Below are 24,556 nucleotides of genomic sequence, written 5' to 3' on the forward strand. Positions count from 1 at the left end.
AGCAAAGACGATCATTGAGCACAACAAAGAATCATTGAAACATTTTTTCAAATCATTTCATAGCTGGCGATGAAGGACCACCATACTCTTTTACAAATGATTGACTAAAGTAATCATGAACTAGGACCTATCCAGAGAAAAAAACAAAAAAAACCACTTCGTGTTAAATACGACTAACGAGTATGAGATGGACACAATACTTATACGCAACCTTACCCTTATATGATCGAAAAGAGACTGTTTTCTGGATTCGAACCCATGACCTTTCAGTCATGAAAGAACAACTTTAACAGTGTTCCGGTTCGCTCCCTTTTTACCTATCCAGATAAAAATAAAATTAATTATTGTTTTGGTTGCAACTGCATAATATTTTTAGCCTTAACTTAGTAGATCTTGATTGACCATACAAGGAAAGTGCATTATAAGTTTGACGGTGGTTCTCAAATGGAGTACTAAAGCTCTAAAATTCTAATGACAGAATATATGAAACAAATTTAATTTATTGGAAAATTTTGAGCTATAAAACCAAAACCTTGGTAATATATACAAAATGCGTAAGATTTGTTGGCTCGTGCAAAATGTGCCAAGGAATCTTCTTCAGTCAAGTTTCCTTCTGACCAGTCCTTTGAAAAAATCAAAGCTGAAACCACAGTAGAGAATTATTTTGAATTGCAATTGATATAATAATCAGGTCATGCAATAACATAATTTGAAACGTTCTTTTCATTTATATATATGTACCACATGAGTTGATCACTGTTTCTGATAACTACATGTGTGCTTCAAATTTCAAAAGTTCAAAGGCCTAAATTGTGCATGTTCATTACCTATTACCATCTGGGTGGAGCTCACACATTTGATTGTCATCACCGACAGCCAACAAATATCCTGAGGATGTCAAACCCTACGCATAAAAACAATTAAATAATAGAAAGCTTAAATTACTTTCCGGCAATGATGACTACCGAAATCAAGCCATCAATATTACCATCAGAAATGGCTGGCAGATAATTTACATAAATTACATTCTCTCACATGATGTAAATGTAACAATTTCATTTTTGAAAATTTCTAACCTTGTCATTAATAATCAATAGCATAAATTGCATAGTCTTTCACACTTAAATTTTTTTAAATCAAGTGCGAACTAGATCTTTGCTCTATCCAAATTTAAGCAAGTCAAGAGAAACAGTTTTCGGCTGCCAAACCTGAATAGTTACCACATGTTCGACCACTTTGTCCTCGTTCTTTTCCTGTACAACAACTCTCTGTCCACTGCATAACATTTTGAATATATAGATTAAATCATTCCATATATATACATAAGCAAAATTTGTTTTTTCCGAAAAAAAAGCATAAATTTGATGATGAATACAACATAATGTTTAAAACTTCAGTTCATCTGCTAACTAAAACCAAAGAATTTGAGTTCAGTTACAATATGTTTGGGAGTTCAGACCTGACTCCTTCATGATTAAAATTACCATGTATTATGCGTAAAAGCCTAAAAGGAAGTAAAGTTTATAAGTTTAAGACAGCGATTATTTGCTAGTTTTAGTGATTTAGCTTTCAAATTGAAAGGATAAAAAGAAAACGATGATAATACACACACACACATAAATATACAGGTCCCACATAATTCAATCATGTAGAAATCAATCTTGGACAGAGAATCAACGGAACTTTCATTTAAAGGTAGGGTGTGGTAGAGTCAATAGTCAAGGGTGCTCCTCTATCTGAAAATATTAATGATAATGACTTACAAATTATTATGCAGCCACACAAGATTGAAATTTATTCAAATGAACACAAGGTTAGTCACCGAAAAATCAGGGGAATGCATGTCAATGTGTCATAAAATTTAAAGGCAACTTTTTACCCAAATAAATAAAAATCAAGGGCAACTGTAACCAGACTAGGATTTTTTTCATCCCATAAATAATAGGTACCATTCAATTCTCTTAGTCTTAATATGAATGTCCTTGCCAAAAAGGAGGGGAAAAAAATTCAATATAAACTACAGATTAGAGTACTTAAGATTTCAAGTCACCTGTGCAACCATGTCTTACAATATAGATCCTCTAGAGTTTGAAATCCTGCATTCATCAGAATAGGCGAAGCACAAAATTACCTTAAATGATGATATACAGTGATGTAGAATATTGGGTGTCATTGGTTACTAATCATCGCAAAATACAATAAGTTTAAGAAAACTCTGAAGTCTGGAAACAACTTAACAGTAAAATTTTAATTGGAAATGCACCATTTTGGATGTCTATTTTTTATTATTCTTTCAAGTAAGTGTATTTTGACATTACATTGGTCATCCATTTATCGGAAACATTAAATTCGTCCTTTAATGGTAATTAATTGTTGTGTCTTGGAGCCCAACCTTAGTGTCAATCAGCCCGGCCTTCTTCAGGTCGGTTTGCGAAAGCGACAATGAACAGTAACAATAAAACAAATTAAAAATAGAGATAAGGAGGAAGAGAACACCAAGAATTTTAATGTGGAAAACCTCTTCGATGTGAAGAATAAAAACCACGGGACCAAGTTCAGAAAAACTCCACCATAAATAATGGGATTTACAAACAATTCTCTCTGACTCACTAATCAAAGAACTTCACCCTCTAAAAGATAGATCTACTTACAAGTGTCTCACACAAGTTCTTCTCTCTGTAAAGGAGATAAGAAATCCTACTCTACAAGATAGTCTTCTTCTTCAGTGATAGCGTTGGGTTTCTTCCTTAGAGAATCTTCGTCTCTGGCTTGCGCTCATCTCCTTCGCGTCTGCGTCTTTTTCTTTGCTTTTTCTCTCTGACGGCTCAACATCTAAGTATATCTTATAAACAAGAGATTAAGGCATCATCAATTTGGGCCAGGTCCATCATGGGCCACGGACCCAACAAATCTCCCCCTCCGTGCCCATGAGGGAGGATATCCGAGCTCCCCCTCATCTGGGGTATGGGGCCGGGGTAGTCAAGTCGGCACTTTCACAACAATCTTCAAACTTCCATGTTGATCATGTCCGACCAGTTCAGGTCAATATACACCTTGTTGAGCTGCAGAAACTTCTCTTCTTTCACATCTCGGATCCAATGGTACCGCACTTCTATGCATGATTCTCCAAAAATAATGTGCACAAATGACCGACATTCGAATACCTTCTGATGCTCGTACTTTGCTTTACTGCCCGTCCAGACATTTTCTGGGATGTCTCTATCTAGAGGACTGAAGGGTGATAGATTGATCAGTCCACTGCAGTCTTGACGGCTTCTTCCCAGAACGCTTTGGGAAGATTGACACGTGACAGCATACTTTGGACCCGTTTTTCAGTGGTCCGATTCATCCTTTCAGCTACACCATTCAACTGAGGTGGCTTTGGAGGTGTTTTCTCCAGCTTTATACCTGCCGCTCTGCAATACATCTCAAATGGACCTCGGTATTCTCCGTCGTTGCCAGCTTGGATGACCTTCAGCTTCCTGCTGGCCTCCCTTTCAACCCTTGCATGGAACTCCTTCAGTGTTTGGAGTACCTGATCTTTCGTATTCAGCAAGAATACCCACACTCTTCTGGTGTGGTTATCAATGAACGTGACGAAGTAGTACGCACCACCTAGAGATTTCTTTGACATAGAACACATGTCAGTATGAACAAGATCTAGAGCATACCTCCTTTTTCTAGGTTAGTCCGGTCTCTTGAACGAAACTCGACATTGCTTGACAGCTAAACAATGTGTGCATGTCTCCAAGAGTTGACCTTTCAAGTTCGGCAACAATTCCTTCTTGGCGAGGATTTGCAGACCCTTCTCACTTATGTGTCCGAGTCATTTGTGCCAGAGCTCCAAACTTGATTCATCTTGCATCGCATTGGTTTCTCTATTGCCGACCTTCCCTTGTATAACATAGAGAGATCCTTCTTTCTTACCTCGGGCTACCACCAAGCTACCTTTGGCAAGTTTCCATCTTCCACCACCAAAGTAGTTTACCACCCGGCTTCATCGAGCTTTCCTGCTGAGATGAGATTGAGCCGCATATCAGGAACATGTCTGACTTCCTTCAGAACCAATTTACAACCCATGTAGGTCATCATCGTGACTTCTCCAACTCCCATTATCTTGCTGGTAACCTGGTTACCCATCTTCATGATACCAAAGTCGTTGCCTTGATATGATGAAAAGAACTCCTTGTGGGGAGCGATATGGAAGGATGCTCCTAAGTTCACAACCCATGAACAATTGTCATAGGCTATATTTAAGTAGTTGTCTTCACCAATCAGGAAGACATCGACCTCGGCCTTGTCTGCTACAGCCGTGGTGCTCTGCTCTTCTTTCTTCTTCGGATCTATTGCATCCGGCTTGACATTGCCCGTCGTCTGATCCTTCTTTAGAGTCCGACATTCTGACTTCCAGTGACCCAGTTTTCCACGGTAGAAGCATGTGAGATCTGGCCTTGACTTTGACCGACCTCTGGAGTTGACACGACCTCGGCTTCTACTTCAACCTCAACGTGTTGTTCTTCCACGGTTTTCAACAACATTTGCTTCATTCTGCTGGGTTATACCTCGTTCTTTCCTTCTAGCCTCTTCATTCGACAGACTGTCTGCAACCGAGTCCAGTGTCATCTTTCCTTCTAGGGCCGAGTTGTTGAGCGTCACCACTAAAGTATCATAGCTCTCAGGTAACGAGTTGAGTAGCAAGAGAGCTTGCAACTCGTCATCAATCTTCATGTCAATCTTTGTCAGCTGATTGACGATCCTCTTGTATGTATTCAAGTGCTCAATCATTTTTTGTCCGTCCTTGTAGTTTAGCTTCACAAATAGGCGCATCAAGTGTGCTTTGTTGCGTGGCATCTTCTTTTGGATTAAGGATTTTGGCTTTGTCCACAGCTCGTGAGCGTTTGTGTAGGTCGACACATGCTCGAAAAAGCTCTTGTCGATGTATTTGCGGATCATAGCAACCGCCTTCCTATTGAGGAGATCCCACTCTTTGTCGCTCTTCCCTTCTGGCTTGTCCACGCTCAGAATGGGCTCATATAAATTTTTGCAATAAAGATGATCCTTCATCATAGGTTTCCAATATGAGTAGTTCTTCCGGTGAGTTTGAATACATCACCATCATGTGCTATAGCACCCTCCATCTCTGACCTCACAGAGCCCTTGATCTAAGAGCTCTGATACTACTGTTGTGTCTCGGAGCCCGGCAGTTTTCAGCCCGACCTTGATATCAATCAGCTCAGCTTTGTTCAGGTCGGTTTGCGGAAACGACAATAAACAGTAACAATAAAACAAATTAAAAACAGAAATAAGGAGAAAAAGAACACCAAGAATTTTAACGTGGAAAAACTCTTCGATGTGAAGAGTAAAAACCACAGGAACAAATCTAGAAAAACTCCAGTATGAATAATGGTATTTACAAACGATTCTCTCTGATTCACTATTCAGAGGACTTCATCCTCTAAAGGATGGATCTACTCACAAGTGTTTCTCTCTATAAAGGGGATAAAAAATCATACTCTACAGGATAGTCTTCTTCTTCAGCGATAGCGTTGGGTTTCTTCCTCAGAGAATCTTCGTCTCTGGCACTTTTCTCCTGCGCGTTTCTGATTCTTCGCGTCTTTTTCTTTGCTTTTTCTCACTAACGGCTCAGCATCTAAGCATCTCTTATAAACAAGAGATTAGGGCACCATCAATTTGGGCCGAGTCCATCATGAGCCACAAAACCAACTTTAATAGCCATTGATTTTGTTCTTCTACGTACCAATTTGATGGCATAAATTGGCATTGATTTTGATGTACTTATAAATAGACGACAAACCTAAGGACTAGTTGTGACGACCCCGTAAAAGGTATCTGCATTTTCAGAGAAAGAGAGAGAGATCGTAAAAACAAACAAAGGAAAGGGAGAAGAATACTTTGGTAGTGTTTGAAGATCCCAAGTAGAGAATTATCCTTCCAAGGGTTTATTCTTCAAAAACGATTTATGTTATGATCCAGTTGTAAGGTATCGGACTTGGAGTCTCACATCGGAAACATAAGGTTCTGGGGTAGGGTTTATATGGACTTTAGACTCTTCTACCTTTAAAGCTAGTTTTTGGGGTGAGACTCTCCCAAGTTTTGTATCAATTGGTATTAGAGCTTCTATTATGTCTCTCAGTTGCAATTGAGTGGCACGACTGATGACGTAGGCTTTGCAGTGTTCATCAAGGGCTAGTAAAAATCTAGCGCCAAGCTTGGTCGGGTGGGCGCAGGGGCTACGGAGCATGGGGGGGGGTCTTATGATCCAGTTGTAAGGTATGAGATTTGAGTCCCAATCGGAAACATAAAGTTCTGGTGTGAGGTTTATATAGACATTGAGCTCTCCTACCTTACAAGCTGACTTTTGGGGTGAGGCTCTCCCAAGGTTCGTATCAGTTTCCCCATTCATAGTAAAGCCTTTGCTTAGTTCTCAAATCTGAATTCCCAATTGCCCCCTCCTACCTTGCTCCAACTATTAAAGCCTGAACCCCTATGCGTAGCTACCTATCCCCTTGATAGATTCTAATTGTAACTAACTAAACAAACATCCAAGCGTTTAACTAACTTTGATTCATTTCCAATTTATTCTTATGTGTCCTATCAATGCCAACCCCCTTGAGGTTCAACCTTGTCCTTGAGGATGGGATCTAGAAGCTATATGCTAATTGTCTTGCTCGTGGGCCTCTAATTGCACAATTTCTCCATCTTTATCCAATTGCCCGTTTTCTCCCCAAATAGTGAGTGACCCACATGCTCTTTTGTGGATATCGGTGTGTTGGTCTAATTGGTTGGCTATATGGGAAGCATTTCCTTTCTTCTTGTCATCTGACATACACTTGATAGAGAAGTTGTTGTGCTCCTTAGTTTCTCGGTGTATAGTTGTTACTGCCGCTTAGGGGTGATAATTCGTATCAGCAGGTTGAAATCTGACACGAACACAAATACACTTGACATGAATAAAGATTCATGTCAAAACCTTCGACATAAACACGATATGCTCATTTTGCGAGTCGACATAACACAACACGAATAACATGTGTACTATACCAATGTCATGTTGATATAACACGACAATACACAAATAACCTTTAAAAAGATTAAAGTGGGTCAATGTTGTATTTGTAAGTTGACATGCAACACAACATAATTTTTTTCGTTACTTTTTGCGAATACGAACATGACATGAATATGAATGCGGGTTAACCTGAATACAAAAATCTCATGTTGTGTTCGTGTCGAATTGCCACCCGTTGGTCTTTATCACTGCCTGATTTAGAGATTTAATGCTCCTCTGCATGTTTTTATTATTAATAGGTTGGGCTCGAGGCACTCATTAGTCTTTACGAGGTCCAAAGATGCTAGGCTTTGAATCAAACTGGGTAAATCCACTAGAGCTGCCCCTAGATCCCCCTTGAGTGATAATTACTCTATTAGAGTGTTGCTTGAAAATCGACATTAGAGCACGAAATTGTGACCTGGTGAAGTGTCTCGTGTCATTCTTCTCTTCCACCACGTCCCTAGCCAGATAAATGACCTTCATAATATCCCTTAGGTCATGCATTTGTACTCTGCACTTCACCTCCAATCCCAAACCTCCAAAGAAGAAACCCATTAGTTTCTCCTTTATAATCGATGAAGCCTGCATGACCAAAACTTCAAATTCTTGCATGTATTTCTTCACGCTACCTGACTATCTCAATGTGGCCTATCTTTCATATGCATTTCCCATGCTCCGTCTACCGGACCTCTTGGTCAAGGCTGTCATGGATCCTTCCCATGCTACTTCTAGTGTTTGTCTCCTCAGAAATCGATACTAGTGCACCCCAACTCTGTCCATTACTAGTCATAAGAATGTATTTTTCCTTTTATGTATACCATAACTCCATACCATATAAAGGTGTCCCCCTTCTTAGCCTATCTTAGGAACCCCATTCCATGCAATAGGAATTCAATTTCATGCATCATGTAAAGAAGTGGGTTTTTCCTCTTAGAGGATCCTATCAATTTCATTTAGGTAGAAAGTAATTATCAACAATTTATTTAGAAGATAGTAGGATTTAAAATAGATTACATAGATATAAATAGCATGAAAATATATATATTATAATTTTAGACAAGGCTAATAATAATCATTGAAGCCAAGTGAAAGAATTTCCAAGTTTGTTTCATGTCATAGCATAAATATGGTTCCAAATCAAGGTAAATCAAGTCCCAACATAGATAGTTAGGTTTGTCTTAAGTGTGAGTTTATGGGCATATTAAGTGTAACAAAATTTTCAACACAATAATTCTAGATATATAATATTTTCTCTAAATCTAATCTTCACATAAACAAAATAACTCAGGTACCTAGACATATTTAAGGAATCATCTATAAAGGATGATCATAATTAACTTGTTAAACAAAAATGATTATCACAGGTTGAGTGTAAAGAGGCACATGTCTTTCTTTGTCAAAAATCCTACCTAACCTATATGGTTTTCCACGGTTCTTTAGGGAAGAATAAGTTAGACTTTTCCATTGACTACCCTGTTTATTTCTGTGTAGAAAAGTGGAGCATTCAGCCCCCAAAAGGTAGGCACAATTACCTTAAGCTAAGTCCTTTTCTTTTTAAGGTATAAATCTTGATCTGTGTTAATTTTTCGCAAGATTCATAGGCAACTGATTTATACTATCAAAATTCTCAAACTGAACTTAAACAGTCCCATATATTTTTCAGTACTTGGAACCAATCTAATTATGCTCAAATTATGTAGTCCGGTTATATACGTTTTTCTACTGATAAAGAATAAAATTTTAATTTTAATTTTCACATAGGGCTAGCCTATTATTTTTAGAATTTTTTATTTATAGAGCATATTTTTCAATAATTCAATGATTAAGAACCAATCAAATTATGCTCAAATTATGTAGTTGGGGTTATATACGTTTTTCTTCTGATAAATAATAAGATTTTAATTTTCCCATAGGGCTGGCCTATTATTTTTAAAAAAATTTATTTATAGAGCATATTTTTCAATAATTCAATGATTAAATGAAAATAAATGCTGGTTTATTCCAATAACATATTTATTATTTACACGTAACTTAATCCAACCGTCTAATTAACTCTGACCTTATTCCAGTTTATTCTTCTAGGTCCTATGAGACCTATATCTTTGGAGAACCAAAATGAGCACTAACTTTTTCTTTCAAGTTCCAAACTGACAAATTTGGCCAAGAATTGAAAAAAAAAAGGAAGATTAAGAAGCAAACAAGAGGTAAGGGGAAAACAGCATGTGATTCTGATCTAGAAAGCCTAGAGTATGATTCTTTCTTCTTCTTTTTTCCCCTCCTCCTCTTCTTCTTCATCATGGATACAAAGTAAGGTACAGGCAGCCTAGCGCACTAGGCTCCTACCTTACCCTGAGGGCAGAGTGGCTATGCCCATGATCAATCTGACCATTGCCCCCAAGCCTCACTCTCCAAGTCAAAAGTACAGGCCTTTAAAAGAAATAGTAAAGACTTGAAAGGAGAAAAACTAAAAAAATATTATTGATTCTCAAAAACCATGTACAAAGGAATATGATATATATAAAGAGACTAATGGGCCTAGAAGAATAAACCGAAATCCTAAAAATAAGGAAACATAATCTGGCTACTAAAAGAAATAAACAATTACATAATTTGAGTAATAAAGGAAAAAAAATAATAACATATATTTTCCATATTTACAACACTCCACCTCAAATTGAGGAACGTATATTTATTATTTTCAACTTGTTAGTAAGTTCTTGAAATCTGTCAGTGGAAAGTCCCTTGGTCAAAACATCAGCTGGTTGGCGACCAGAAGGAATATATGAAGTAATGATTAATCCATTATCTAGCTTCTCTTTGATGAAGTGGCGGTCGATCTCAATATGTTTCGTTCGTTCATGTTGGACATGATTATGTGCTATACCGAAGGCTGACTTATTATCATAGAGTAACTACATAGGTTCTTCACATTTCATTATGAGATCATCTAGAATAATTTTCAGCCATAGCAGTTCACAAATACCTTGGGCCATGGCTCGAAATTCTGCCTTTGCACTTGACCTAGCAATCACATTTTGCTTTGTTCTTCTCCATATTACTAAGTTTCCACCAAAAAACATACAATAACTCGAGGTAGATCGTCTATCAGGCACAAATCCAACATAATCAGCATCAGCATAAATTTCTAGGGATAACTTTCCCCCTCTCTTGAATAAGAGTCCTTTGCCTAGTGCGGCCTTAAGATATTGGAGAATTCTCTCTACTGTATGCAGATGTTTTACCCTTGGTTCGTGCATGAATTGACTAACAAAACTAACTGCATAAGCTATATAAAGTTCAGTTTGAGCCGAATATATCAATTTTCCTACTAGCCGTTGATATTCTTTATCTACTAGAGGGCTCTCCTCTTCGTTTCCCAATTTATGATTCTGCTCAATTGGAGTATTAGAAGGTTTACACCCAAGCTTTTCTGCTTCTTTAAGGAGATCAAAAATATACTTTATCTGACAGATAAAGATTCCCTACTTTAAATGAGCAACCTCTATTTCAAGGAAATATCAATTTTTCAAGGTCTTTAACTTGAAAAGCACGTTTCTCAACTGCATCATCCCCTGTTATAATAATGTCATCAACATAAATTAGGAGAATAGTGAGCTTACCTTCGTGGGAGTGTTTAAAGAAAAGTGTATGATCTCCTTGACTTTGCTTATATCCCAATAATAACATAACCTTGGTAAATTTTCTAAATTAAGCACGTGGGGATTGCTTTAACCCATATAAAGCTTTTTTAACTTATACACTTTATTATCTCCATTTTTGGAGTTAAATCCTAATGGAATTTTCATGTAAACTTCCTCTTCTAACTCGCCATTGAGAAAGACATTCTTCACAGCAAATTGATTCAAGTCCCAATTAAAGTGAGCAATCAAGGACAAAAGGACTCTCACGGTGTTCAGTTTGGCTGCCGGAGCAAATGTTTCTTCGTAATCAATGTCATACGCCTGTGTGTAACCCTTAGCTACTAACCGAGCCTTATAAAGAGTAACATCTATATTATATTTCAAAGTATAAACCCATCCGCACTTCATTGCTTTTTCTTTCCGCTTGGCATGTCAACAACTTTCCATGTTCTATTTTTATCCAAGGCATTCATCTCGTCATGCATGGCTTGAACCCTATTCTCATTTTTTAATGCTTCGTGCACTAATATCGGGATTGAAATGGAATCAAGTGCTGAAATAAAACTTTTATGTTGCATAGAAAGTTTCTCAGAAGAGACAAAATGAGAGATAGGGTGCTGAATACAGGACCTTTTCCTTCCCTTGAGACAATGGGTAAGTCATCAGGATTTATAATATCGAGCTCAAAAATAGAAATAGTAGTGCATTCAGTACTTACTAGTGGTTCAGGCGTTTACAGTTGCTGGTGGAGCAGTGTGGGTTGTTTTTTCCTCTTAATACAATAATTTGGGTGTCCCGGCCTTCTGTACGTTGTTAAGAGGAGGCATGTCGGATGAAGTATCAGATGAACTACTAGCTTCATCAACTAAGTCGTCGTGCTCATTATCATGTGTAGTAATTGGGGCAGATTCAATATAGTATGACTCAGGAAGTCTGGGCAAAGGTAAGCGGGACTCAGTCTTGAAGAAAATGGATGAAGCTTCGGAAATTGTGTCCCCTGAAGCTAAGAACGAGTGAACAATAACTAAGATTCATTAAAGGTGACATCCATGGAGACAAAAAACTTGCGACTCGGAGGATGATAGCATTTGTACCCTTTTTTGTTGGGGGATATCCTAGGAAGACACATGTAAGAGCTCGGGGATCCAATTTAGCGCGATGTTGTTTATGAACATGGACGAATACAACACACCCAAAGACACAAGATTGAAGGCTCTGCATAATAGGGATAGATAGAAAATGGGAGGTCATGAGGTGAATAGGGCTTACATTTCCAAGAATTCGAGAGGGTAACTGGTTGATCAAATATGTTGTAGTCAGCACAGCTTCTCCCCAGTAAGAGCTGGGAACAGATGTCAGGAAAAATAATGCTCTAGCTACTTCAAGTAGGTGATAGTTATTCCTTTTAGAAATCTCATTCTGTTAAGGGCTATCTACACATGTGAGCTCATGAATCATGCCATTATCCTGAATAAATTGTGAGTCGCTGGTTGATTATTCAGTACCATTATCGGTCCATAGTCTTTTAATAATTTTTTCCAAACTGGGTCTTGACCAAGTGATAGAATTGGATGAATAACTGTGGCACGCCCAACTTGTCCTTCATTAGGAAAATCTAGGTTTCCCGTGTACAATCATCAATGAATGTAACAAACTACTTAGCACCTAAGATATTATGTACTTTAGATGGTCCCCAACCATCAGAGTGAATAAGATCAAATGATTCAATACTTTTCGTGGAGCTAGAAGGAAAGGACCTAAGATGGTGTTTTGCAGACTCACACACATCACAATGAAATGATTCAACAGCCACGTGCTTGAATAGGGTTGGAAACAAAGTTTTGAGAAGGCTGAAAAGTGGATGCCCTAGACGCTTATGATGAAGCCAAGTAATATGCTCTGAAATGGACTGGTTATGAGCCACTGACAACTTGAAAGAGATAGTACAACCCACCCTGTTCCTTAACAATTCTAATCATCCTCCTCGTGGTGAGATCCTGCAAGACACAATGAGTAGGAAAGATTATTATGGTACAATTCAAATCAATGGTAAGTTTGTGAATTGAGAGAAGATTATAAGAGAGTTTGGGGATATGGAGAACATTTTTTTTTTTTTTTTTTTTGGTAAAGAGAACATTTTTTATAAATAAGGAGGGTTGAACTCGAATGGTACAAGAACCCGCAACTGATACATGGGAGCTATCAGCTACAGTGATAGTACGAATACTAGTGATGGTTTGATAAGAGAGAAAGGTATCAGGCTGACAAGTCATATGATTAGTCGCACCAGAGTCAACAATCTATAACCTCTCAAAATCAGTGCCAAAAGCCAAAAAAGATTGAATATATGTGTCCTTTCCAGTCATAGCACGAGAGCAAGAGTAGGATGTCTTACTAAAAGTATCCATAACAATCCACAAACTAAAGCACTAACTTGTTTGAGTTACCGGAGATCCCCAAACAATCCACAAACTAAAGCGCTAAAAGTGGTGACTTGGACGCACTAATTGCGTAAAGAAGGATTCGCACTAGAGGCGGTGGCTGGGGAAGCAAAAAGCTCCCAAATTGAGAGCTTTGATACCAACTTGAAATGAAAAAAAATATTATTGATTCTCAGAAAACATGTACAAAGGAATACGATATATATAAAGAGACTAATGGGCCTAGAAGAATAAACCCAAATCCTAAAAAATAAGGAAATATAATTTGGGTACTAAAAGAAATTAATAATTACATAATTTGACTAATAAAGGAAACCAATAATAACAAATATCTTCCATATTTACAACTTAAATCTTTAACAAAACGAAAATAATCACCCTGACAGGGAAAATAGAGGCTAATGAAGCTCTGCACCTGCAAGGATAAACAAGCAAGCAATTTTCAATTATATACTGCACTGGTGCATCCTATGCCCTATAGTTATATCCCTCTCTCCTTCCCTGTCTCTCTCTCTCATCCCCAAAATATAAATTTCCATCTTTATATAGGACAACTAGGGCTTTTTCACCCTTTTGCCCCTTATTAATTAATTAATAACCATTTTGCCCCTGATTCGAAACTATCTACCAATCTGCCCCTCTTTAATCGACTACCTTGCATTTTTAATCGACTAAACGGATGTTGGGAGATTTAATCGACTAAATATCCCTATTTAATCGATTAAAATCATACTGACTTATTTTTTTTTTTGTCAAATATGAAGATTTAGTCGACTAAATAAGGAGATTTAGTCGACTAAATCTCCCAGCAGCCATTTTTTGTCTGTTTTGGCCATTTAGTCGATTAAAAATGCAAGGTAGTCGACTAAAGAGGAGCAGATTGATAAATAGTTTCGAATCAGGGGCAAAATGGTTATTAATTAATTAATAAGGGGCAAAAGGGTGAAAAAGTCGGACAACTAGTTTGATCAATTTTAGTTATAAAATGGATAAGTTTACAAGTATTATCCATACCAAAACAAGACAATTTTTAGTAAGGCAACTGTAATCTTCCGATATGATTGATCCACAAGGGTGAGGGAAGCATACATACCAGAAGTTGATCCAGATTATTAAAAGATTTTATCTATCCATCAGTTTTTCAGATATATATATATATATATATAGAGAGAGAGAGAGAAGAATGAACATAGGTGCTAGATGATAACCAGAATTGGGGTATGATGTCAGAGATGATACCCACTAGCAACAACAATCAAATGTAGTAATTAACACGGTACCTTGATTCACAAATAGACCATAAAGTTTCTCAAATTTGTTAAAAAAGGCTGCCAGGACATCTTCTCTTTGAAATTGATAAGCTCCCACATACAATTCTCTTAGAACTGTATTTAAGGATGTTGTTGGCTTCTCATTATTGACATTTAAGCCTATTCCTGTGAAAGCATGGGATTTTTAAGAGCTTGATTGTGAGCATAAACTTTAAAACCATTTTACTCTTACCAAAATGACATCAAGGAAAATCAAAAACTCTGTAGCGAACAGGGATTTAATATACAAGTTTAGCTAATTTTGTACATGTAAGTGCAATTAGTCACCATCGAATAGCATTTTCTACCAGGTCTATCTTATTACCTGCACTAACATTGAACTTCGTTGATCTGTAGGTTGAGGTGCAAAGAATGCCTCCAATTTTAAGGCCATTTAGGTAAAGATCATTTGGCCACTTGATTTTAACATCAATGCAGGGTAATCCCTGGAATGTAAAGTGTTGGAATAAGCTATTTAAGAACTCGAACAATCAGAAAACAAATTAATACTGCAACAAATCATGCATGCTGGTTTGTAAAAATGACCAAACACAAAGCAAACATTTTTTTTTATTTTTTTTTAACAATACTAACCAACAAAATAAAAAAGCATTCAGCTTTTGTAACTCTATGATGATGGAACTTGTGTTCCTCTTCCTTTCAGAAAATTTGCTGCATATGTCCTTCATGAGTAATAGGTTAGTACTCTCATTCTTAATATGAAGGGCCGGCTTGGCTCAACGGTAAGCTTGCTTGCCGTGGTGTCCCAGGTCGCGGGTTCGACTCGGCCTCCTTGCAAAGCAGGGGTAAGGCTTGACTCAAGTTTCCTTTCCCCAGACACTCACGCAGTGGGTATTGAACTGGGTCGGCCCTTTACTCTCATTCTTAATATCTTTAGCAGTAAGACTGACCAACCAAGTTTCCCATTTGACAAACCAAAAATGCAATTCTTCCTAGTGAGTAGTGAGTGACAATTCTTACTACTGCCTACAACCTCATAGTTTTTCACAGAATCACATAAAGCACCGTTAGTTTCACGAAAGTATTAAAGATTTCAATTTAATTAGTCAATAACCTGTCCATGTTTGTTAACCTCAATACTAACACTTTCCCTAATCAAATTCATTGGCAGGCTAGGTATCAAGCCAGTACTTTAAAACCAAGCGCTTACATTTTTGTTACAGATATCCTTGATTGCTTCTGTGATAGCGAGTGAAACCACGTACTGAACTAAGGGAACCACTCGTCCATCCTCCATTTGCAGGGTAAAAGAAAACATGAGGCAACCTAATGGAGACTCCCACACATTCTTCGACCGACCTGAGAGTTTATTTATGTGCTCAGAGCAACTTTGACATATAAACTAAAATACATGTTAAAAAAGACAGAGAATCACAAGTAATACTAAATATAATATCAAACCTCGTCCCTTGGTCTGAACATCAGCAACACAAACTGTACCAATGGGAAGCTCACAAAAGTTCCTGCATAAATTTAATATGAAATTTTGAACAATATGATCATAAACATGTTGGGAGTGAAAACGAGAAAAAAAGTAGATAACACATCATTTTATTTTATTTTTTGGATAAATCACATATATCCTTCACGGGAGGCAATCCTGTTTGAGGTGAGTTCAGAATTAAGGTTTTAAACCCTTATCAAAAGATGGTATTGGGGAGAATCGAACATATATCTCACCCTTTACCTGTTCAGCTCTCATGCATCAACTGAGCTACTATTATTTAGTGATAACACATCATGTTAGACACAATAAAGTTTGTATACATGATCATTTTTCAGCTGCGGAAGCATAGTCTAAAACACAGAACATAGAAAAGGCAACAAGTGCAAGACATACTGTGAAACGACATCGTGCGTTGAAGTTAACCGCGGGGACCAGATGAGAAGCTTGCCAAATTGATTGGTGGAAAGAGAATTCATGAAGGAATCAACTTGGAAAGACTCTTGTTTAACACTTCTATCCAATTCCGAATGCAAAACAAATGAGAATCCCGCATTGTCAGCGAGTTTGAGGGTGTTATTGGCCTTAATAGCTTTAACAGTTTCATTCTCTGACAGCGATTTTCCGCATAAAACCAGCGTGGAAGGTGAATTGCAGTCCACAGCTGATAAAAACGAAGGAACAGCTATTTCATTTTCAAGATTCAAGCTTTACCCAACTTGTTCAATAACTATTATTAAAGCTTTAAACTTTAACAAACTAGCAAGTTGTTCAGCTAACATTTTATGATATCTTAGATAGATAGATAGTACAGAAAGAGGTTGTGACCGAACCTGAAGATGCCATGAGTGTAGATGTAGAGAGATGGTAGTTATAGTTGCAGAGCCTCCTTGTGGTGGCTAATAACGACGACGCTGTCAACGCAGGGTTCCGCACCAGCATCAACCTTAACCTTGAAACGTTTTTCCAGGTCGGAAAAAACAATGTAGCTTTTATTTATTTATATGTTTTTTTTTTTTAACTTTTTTTAAGGTTAAGTTGAAATATTACCTTTTATTTTATTAATTATGAAAAAAAATGATTTATGGGTGGACCCAACCCATTAGTAAAAGTGGGAGTGGTGGCGTGAAGGAGGAACAAATTCTAGATAGCAATGGAAGATTTGCAGAGTGCCTTGGAGGATCGTAATTTAACAGTTTCCACCGTCCCACAAAAGGGTCGTTCTCTCTTTGCTACGAGGGATTTCTACCCAGGTCTCTCTCTCTCTCTCTCTCTAACTAGTTTTGTACTTGGTGGTTTTCTTTTACTTGCTTCATTTGATTGTGAGTTGAATGAAACACCAGCTTTGGAGAATGATATACACAAGTTTATGTTAAATGTTGCTTTGCCTTTGGTATCACAGGTGAGGTGATTATAAGTCAAGAGCCTTATGTTTGTGTGCCAAATAATTCCTCAGCTCAGAAAAGGTGTGATGGATGTTTCACAACATCTAACCTTAGGAAGTGCTCACGTTGTCAAGTTGTATGGTATTGTGGAACCCCATGTCAGGTGTTGTTCCCTTTATCACTGCTTCCATTTTTCTCTCATATGTTTTTGGTGTATAACTCTTTATGACCACTGAAACTCTTTTGTTGCCTTTCGAGGAGATTAATTTATATAATGTTAGTTCTTAGAATGTAATATATATCAGCATCTTTGTTAAGTGATAGCTTCAGTTTTTAGAGTTGAATAGTGTTATGGCGTTCAGTGAGAAATAGCTAATGGTCATAGTTAATCCCCTTGTTAGGTCTGTGAGTATAACTGCTGTTGTATTTCTTTTGATCATTTTCAGAAGTCAGAGTGGAAGTTGCATAGTCTTGAATGTGACGCCCTCTCAAGGGTAGACAAGGACAAGAGAAAATCTGTGACACCATCCATACGGCTGATGGTGAAACTTTATCTTCGAAGGAAGTTGCAAAATGAGAAGGTATAGATAAATGAAGTTAAACTTTGAGTAATGTATGCTCATTAGTAAGAACTGGTTTTTACATTATAAAATTTACTTCCTTTTCTTCTTATATGAATACACCGACAAAATCAGTGCAAACATTTATTTTAGTAATGTTACAGCAATGTGAATCTCATCATTCTCAGTCAATTAACAAACTTAGGGAATATTTTGAAATGGGAGGGAATTGTCAATGTAAATAAATACTGAAAGATCCATTTTGCAAAACCTATTTGCATTTGATATTTTAAGAGGAACAGTATATTTTATTTATTCAGGTCAAAACTTGGGAAAAACAAGCTTTCTTAGTTACTGACTCTTGTTTATACGTACCAGTCTATAACTTGCATTTTGGTATTCTCCCTAAAGATGGTAGGCCTTAGTTATTGACTACATTATTGGTTTAGCAGTCACTGTAGCTAGTTTCGCAATGTCAGAAGATTAACATGGAGGAAGTTGGTTCAAATATGATTGGAGCTTACTTTATTAGATTCCAAACAGTTTAAATTGAGGAGAGTTATGCTTTTTCCAGAATATTGTTTTTTAGAATGTCGCTATTCTTTGCTAACTAGTCCGTTGGACATTTGTCTTCCTCATTCCTTCTATATTCTGTTGCACTTACATTTGTCTTCATAAATTTTCTTTGAGGACTTAATTATCCTTAAAATTCCTTTGCGTGGCTTTGAAAATTTTCTTCTCTGTATTTAAAAAGCTTTTTTCAATCACTGCTCTGTACATTGAGCTGCTAAGAGAGATAATTTTGTTGTTCGTTTTATTGCCAGATCATCCCAAGCACTGCTATGGACAACTACAATTTGGTGGAGGCATTAGTGTCTCGTATCCTTTTTACTATTTTTTTTTTCTCGAGTTTTAATGTAATAAACTTAGATTTTTGTCCATTTTTCTTACATTTCCATGATGATTGTTCTTTTTAACATTCACCTCCATGAAGACATGTCTGAAATTGGTGAGGAGCTGCTGGTTCTGTACGCACAGATGGCTAATCTTGTAAACTTCATACTACAGTGGCCTGAAATCAATATAAAAGAGATTGCAGAAATTTTTTCCAAGGTCTTATGCTTCAAAACCTAAATTAGTTGATATGATTGTTATAAATTGTTCTCTTAAGAAATCACACAAGCACTCTCCATTGACAAAATGGTTATGTTCATATGGATTTACGCATATTTGTTTTAGATAAGATCATTTTTTATGTAGATTTGACATTCTGAGGAAGCCATTTTAATGTCAGATCCTTCTAATAATGCAGTTTGCATGTAATGCACATACCATTTGTGACAGTGAGTTGAGACCTTTGGGAACTGGATTGTATCCTGTTATTTCCATTATCAATCACAGGTAATCATTTAACTTCTTTTTTTTGTCCTTAAAACAATATGTATTATTATTCTATTTCTTGTTAATCTTCTAATCTTGGTTGTAACATATAGCTGCTTGCCCAATTCCGTGTTGGTTTTTGAGGGAAGGTCAGCATCGGTACGTGCCGTGCAGCATGTACCCAAAGGTACTGAGGTATGCATTTCTTTTTTTTCTTGCCTAAGTAGAAATTAGAGTTTGCAATATTTAGTTCACTGGTTTGTAGAGCAAGAAATGTCATTCAAAGATTATTTACGCAAGCTCCGTAACAACATAGGCAGAAAGTTAGGGTTTAACCATTTTGTTCCACAATATAGCCTTGTCTTGTGTTGTAGCTTGTTCTGTATCTCTGTAAACATAAATTCTCGTGATTAGCGTCATATATTTTGTATAGACCCTACTTATTGTACTCTAAGCCATCTCCAATTTTAACTGGAATCTTTTTTGGAGAAACTGCCATTTTGACCTTAAGAGGATATAAATGGAAGTCCAACTACCAAAGGCGCAATAGGTGCTTCTACAAATCTGTAGAAAATTTAGGATATATGGCTTTTCTATGCCAATTTATGCCAAAAATTAAAAGTCAGAGCAGCATTTTTATGAGGAAAAGTAGGCTCCTTCTTAAAGGAATTTAACATTTCAAGCTTTCCTTGTAAGTATGGTATCAATGTGACTGCCTAGTGAATTTTCAGATAGAACATGTATCAGTATAATGGCCAGTTCTAAGATACAACTAAATACGTACATTTAAATAACTAGTGGTTGCTTTTATAATAAATGATTAATGGCTAATTCAAATGATAAGTGGTTAATTATGATTTGGTGGATGTAAAACCAAATTTGGTTAATTCAGTGCAAATATGGGTAAAGTCAAAACTGGTGTCAATGTCAATACCACGTTTGATCCCAAATCCCAATTCTATTGTTGAATCACCCTTAATATGATATATGCATTACGATTTATGAGCAAACTTCATTCTTTGGCTTGCTTGGGCGCTAGACAACTTTGCCTTGACACTGCTGCCTTGTTTTAATTATCAACATCTACCACTGTTTTGTCCTGTACAGAGCCTGTGCCATCTTAAACTTGTAGCTCTTAATTGTTTCCACAGTGAAAGAGCAGTTCTATGCTTACTATTTCTCTCTAACTCTGCTAATTTTCTGACCCTTATCACAGCCAGCAAGTTGACCGCAATATATGTTTTGAGTTTCATCTGCCTCGTGTTTCAACCGATGTTTGTTTTTATTTTCACATCACTGTTACATCTGAAACATGATTTCTTAAAACTTTTCTCCTCCACTGTCATTCCAACCTTTCAGATTATCAGAACCTAACTATGCTCATCTTCCTCTTGAACTGCTTTGCTCATGCAGTCATGCTACAACATTATTTGTAAATGCCATACTTTGCTTCTTTTATTTTTTAATCTCAACTGTTCTAAGGAAAGCTGGTGGAGAATCCATAATGAGGCCAATGATGAGAGAGTTTTGGGGCTAGAAAGAAACCTCTAATGGCACAACATACATTTTTCTAGTTGACTTGATTGGCAGTTGCAACTTTTTCTTTTTTACTTTAGAAAGTTTTAGGTTGGGTCACATCCAATATCCAATATGTCATGATTGTTGTCAATTTAAAATTATTTGTAGGACAATGATTCTTGTCCACTTCAAGTTCGATACTTACAATTTTCTGTAAATTTTAAGGTACTGATAAGTTACATTGAGACCGCTGGAAGCACTATAGCTCGACAGAAGGCTCTCAAAGAGCAGTACCTATTCACTTGTACATGTCTCCGATGTTCTAAAGTGGTACTTGCTATATTACTTAATCTGGGATGATTTCTTGTTGGCTTCATAGTATTGGTATATTTCAATAAAATTGGCATGTTGTAATTGTCTAATTCAGATGAGTTAATTTTGAAGGGTCAGTATGATGATATCCGAGAAAATGCAATCCTAGAAGGATACAGATGCAAAAATGAAAAATGTGATGGTTTCTTGCTTCGGACAACTGGTATGTGACTGCCTGTCGGTGTAATAAATGTCAAGTAGCTGGAAGAGGAACATTATAATCTTTTCTGGCTATTGATTTTTGTAGTCTGATGGTACATCCTCCCCTTTATGAACAAGAGTGAGATAAAAGATAGACAACCTGACAGGTGCTTTTATGTCTTTCTTATCAATGATCTTTTTTTCTTTTCTTTTTTTTAATCTGCTAAAATTGAAGATGGAGAAGGATTCCAATGCCAAGAATGTGGACTAGTTAGGGACAAGGAAGAGATAAAGAAAATTGCAACTGAAATAAAATCGCTATCAGAAGAAGTTTCTAGGCCTTCTTCCACTGGAAGTATCCTTTTAATGTTTCTGCAAGAACTTGTAACTGCTGCAATAGCTATCACCTGAACAGTTTTCCTTTTGCATTCCACTTCTCTCTCTTTCCCATGATAGCCTTGATCCATGTGCAAATGAAATTTATTTGCAATTTATGTCCATAAAGTCAAATCCTTGACTATTTGTAGATTATCAAGAAGCTATTTCCATATATAAAATGATTGAGAAACTGCAAACAAAACTCTATCATCCTTTCTCAATCAACTTGATGCAAACTCGAGAGAAGATTTTGAAGGTAAGCCTCTCCTTGTAGTTCTCTGTCTTATTCTGCTAATTTCCCCTTATTATTATATCTGGCTTGATATCACGCTCAACCTTACCATACAACTCCTATGGAGATTTTCTGTGTATTGTAGATCTTATTTGTGCCTTTAAGGTACAAACAAATTCTTTTTCTGTTGAGTGTTGTCAGTTTAATTTATTAAATACTGTTTAATTAATATGGACTAGTTTGCATACTGTTTTGGATGACTCCGCAATTGGTACACCACAGGTCTTACTGGCAATAGGAGTTTGTCTCCTTCATATGTATCCAAAGTTTGCATAATTAATCTTATTTATTTTTCTTGTTATTAGAAGACTCATTTAGTCATTTATCAATTAAAAACATCTTCTGATGTCTCCTATCTTTGCATCAAAGAGCCTGGTCCTTTTCCGCGTGAAACAATAAAGACCACTGTCCATTTATGCAATAATTAATGTTTCAACTCTGAAATAATGGATCATAGTTATGACATTTTGTCCTCTGCAGTCATTAATGGAGCTGGAACATTGGAGTGATGCTTTAGCATACTGCAAATTGACCATACCAATCTATCAAAGTATGTCATACTGAACTTGGATCCTCAGATGTTGCTTGCATTTCAAATCTTGAAATATTTGCTATTTTCATTTGTTCCTTCCTGGTTGAATGAGAAAATTAATATTGCTATTTTTAACCTTAGTGGTGTGAGGTATTCTGGAGGTAAAGCGGATTAAATCTACAAGGAAATAGGTGAAGGTTGCGACTTAGGTGTTAACTGAACATCCCAGCACATTTCAAATCAAGGCTGTACACATAATATTTTGATGAAATTTGTCACGGAAAAGAATGTTTTAAGAGAAAAAAATGGAAAGTTATGCCAGACATAATGTGACAAAAATTTATGCTTATAGTATTCTACATCAGTTTAATGCATGGACCAAAAAGCACTGTTGTCAAATGGAATGGTGCATAAGCTAAACCCATCTAAATCATCTTCATGTGGTCTATTAATCATCTGCTGCCTAAATCGCGATTCACTGTGCTTTACTTGCTAAAGCTTGGCTGTTCATGTTCTGTTTGAGAAAAAACTCACATATGTTGCTGATAACCAGTGCTGGACGTTTTACTTCATTGCAGGAGTGTATCCAACTGTTCACCCTCTGCTTGGTTTACAATATTATACTTGTGGAAAACTCGGATGGTTAGCATCTCTCAACTGAAGCTTTTATCTATATAATCTTGAAATGGACAAAGGTTTTTGTTAAATTCTTTTACTTAGTGAAACGTTTGTGCCTTCGTGGGGACATAAAATATCATGCTTTTCTCTCTTAAATAGCACACAAGTGTTTGTCTGTTTATATGCATAAATAGTAATTGTACACCAAGACGCAGTACTTTTACTGTAGGTGCAATGTAGTGAAAGATCCATCTTTAAAAAAAAAAAAAAAGAGTTCCCCATTAAATCTCAACTAGCTAGAGTAGGAGTGAAGGCAATCCTTATATACAGTCTTACCTTCGCATATTTGTAAAGATCCATCTTAGTGAGAAACAATTTATTCTAATAAATTAGAGCACTAATACTAGTAAAGTTGGTAATCAAAGTGAATCGGGAAATGTATGATTGGGTGATAATGTAAAATTTTTCATAATGAAAGTGTATTAAAATTAAATCCATCTTTAAAATAAATTAAGAAGAATTAATTTGTAACTTGAATTTAATAGTCTTTTGATCCATGTAGCCGATCCACCTAGTGGAAGAAGACTCTTTATTTTTGTTGTTGAGTTTAATGTTGTTGATATAGGTATCTGAGAGAGACAGAGGAAGCTGTTAAATCACTAACTAAGGCGGTGGATATACTACGGATTACTCATGGCACAAATACACCATTCATGAAGGAACTCTTGATGAAGTTGGAAGAAGCACGTGCTGAAGCATCATCTTACAAATTATCCTCAAAAGAGTAGTTAGTAAAATGACAAATTGATTACTATTATTGCTGCTGGTACAAACAAGTCATTAGAGTTGGGTCACATCACACAAAGGATTATCAGGTGTTATTTTAATGTTTGCACTTGTTCACTCAGTATCAGCATCATCTCTATTCCTAATTAAGTTGGGAATTGGGATCGTTTGTATCCCAAATTATCCTTTGTCAGTCAGTCCGAAGGTTATATAATCATTTGATACTGATTTTTTTTTTTTAGCATTTTTTATTTTCCTTTAGCAGAAAAAAAGAAAAATGCCTGTTTTCTGTAAGGAACTATAGGAATGGGGAAAATTGTTCAGAGGGGTATATACGTCTAAAAGAATACAAATACAATAAACCTTTCTTTGAAAAATTATAATATAGGAAATTATTACAATTTCCAAAATTAGAAAGTTGGTATTTTCGGCCCTATGTTTCGTTGAAGTTTTTCCTTTCCTTCTTTCTTTGGTTTTGAGAAGACAAGGTTTTTCTTGTCCTATAGATATTTGAAGTTTATGACGAATCAATGACTTGAATTAGGTTCCCTCAACGAAGATAGGAAAGCAAATGTTTGATCATGATGGCCTGAAATGAATCACGTGGAAAGCGGACGTGAAAAAGGTTCAGTATAATAAACAAATTTTTGGGTATATGTATTATA

General features: G+C 36.5%; 2 protein-coding genes across 4 annotated transcripts; one reads left to right on the forward strand and one right to left on the reverse strand.

The window, feature by feature from the left end:
* Positions 1–305: 305 nt before the first annotated feature.
* On the reverse strand, positions 306–16,889 carry LOC133302215 (biotin--protein ligase 1, chloroplastic-like). Of its 3 annotated transcripts, XR_009750302.1 has the most exons (11): positions 16,763–16,889; positions 16,326–16,593; positions 15,887–15,948; positions 15,636–15,784; positions 14,790–14,910; positions 14,435–14,590; positions 2,051–2,096; positions 1,209–1,275; positions 828–904; positions 533–640; positions 306–317 (listed from the first exon to the last, which is right to left on the reverse strand). XR_009750302.1 is itself a non-coding variant. In XM_061501961.1 (10 exons), the coding sequence occupies exons 1-10, from the start codon at positions 16,869–16,871 to the stop codon at positions 598–600; spliced, it is 1,098 nt and encodes a 365-aa protein (XP_061357945.1). In that variant the 5' UTR covers positions 16,872–16,889; the 3' UTR covers positions 362–597. The 3 variants fall into 3 exon arrangements, 2 of the variants coding, with proteins under 2 accessions (XP_061357945.1, XP_061357958.1); XM_061501961.1 differs by lacking the exon at positions 306–317 and having other exon boundaries at positions 362–640; XM_061501974.1 differs by lacking the exons at positions 306–317; positions 16,326–16,593; positions 16,763–16,889 and adding an exon at positions 16,010–16,032 and having other exon boundaries at positions 362–640.
* Positions 16,762–24,214, forward strand: LOC133302207 (histone-lysine N-methyltransferase ASHR1). The gene is made up of 15 exons (XM_061501953.1): positions 16,762–16,899; positions 17,036–17,182; positions 17,332–17,477; positions 17,761–17,895; positions 18,699–18,753; positions 18,869–18,987; positions 19,187–19,275; positions 19,368–19,449; positions 20,998–21,102; positions 21,217–21,307; positions 21,521–21,640; positions 21,813–21,919; positions 22,436–22,505; positions 23,066–23,129; positions 23,731–24,214. Exons 2-15 carry the CDS (start codon positions 17,083–17,085, stop codon positions 23,891–23,893), a joined length of 1,446 nt encoding a protein of 481 aa, XP_061357937.1. The 5' UTR covers positions 16,762–16,899; positions 17,036–17,082; the 3' UTR covers positions 23,894–24,214.
* Positions 24,215–24,556: the final 342 nt, after the last annotated feature.

Source organism: Gastrolobium bilobum, unplaced genomic scaffold (assembly GCF_033153095.1).
Source record: "Gastrolobium bilobum isolate Gb01-03AN ecotype WA unplaced genomic scaffold, APGP_CSIRO_Gbil_v1 utg4843, whole genome shotgun sequence".
NCBI classification, from domain to species: domain Eukaryota; kingdom Viridiplantae; phylum Streptophyta; class Magnoliopsida; order Fabales; family Fabaceae; genus Gastrolobium; species Gastrolobium bilobum.

Bases quoted from the DNA above. Each gene is read 5' to 3' on its own strand.
- LOC133302207 (XM_061501953.1), top strand. From the start codon at position 17,083: ATGGAAGATTTGCAGAGTGCCTTGGAGGATCGTAATTTAACAGTTTCC. The intron at 18,988-19,186 runs GTCTTATGCTTC...CTAATAATGCAG, and splicing joins TTGCAGAAATTTTTTCCAAG to TTTGCATGTAATGCACATAC. The intron at 22,506-23,065 runs GTATGTCATACT...ACTTCATTGCAG, and splicing joins GACCATACCAATCTATCAAA to GAGTGTATCCAACTGTTCAC.
- LOC133302215 (XM_061501961.1), bottom strand. From the start codon at position 16,871: ATGCTGGTGCGGAACCCTGCGTTGACAGCGTCGTCGTTATTAGCCACC. The intron at 16,594-16,762 runs GTTCGGTCACAA...CGTTTTTATCAG, and splicing joins TACACTCATGGCATCTTCAG to CTGTGGACTGCAATTCACCT. The intron at 15,949-16,325 runs GTATGTCTTGCA...AAATTTATGCAG, and splicing joins ACGCACGATGTCGTTTCACA to GAACTTTTGTGAGCTTCCCA.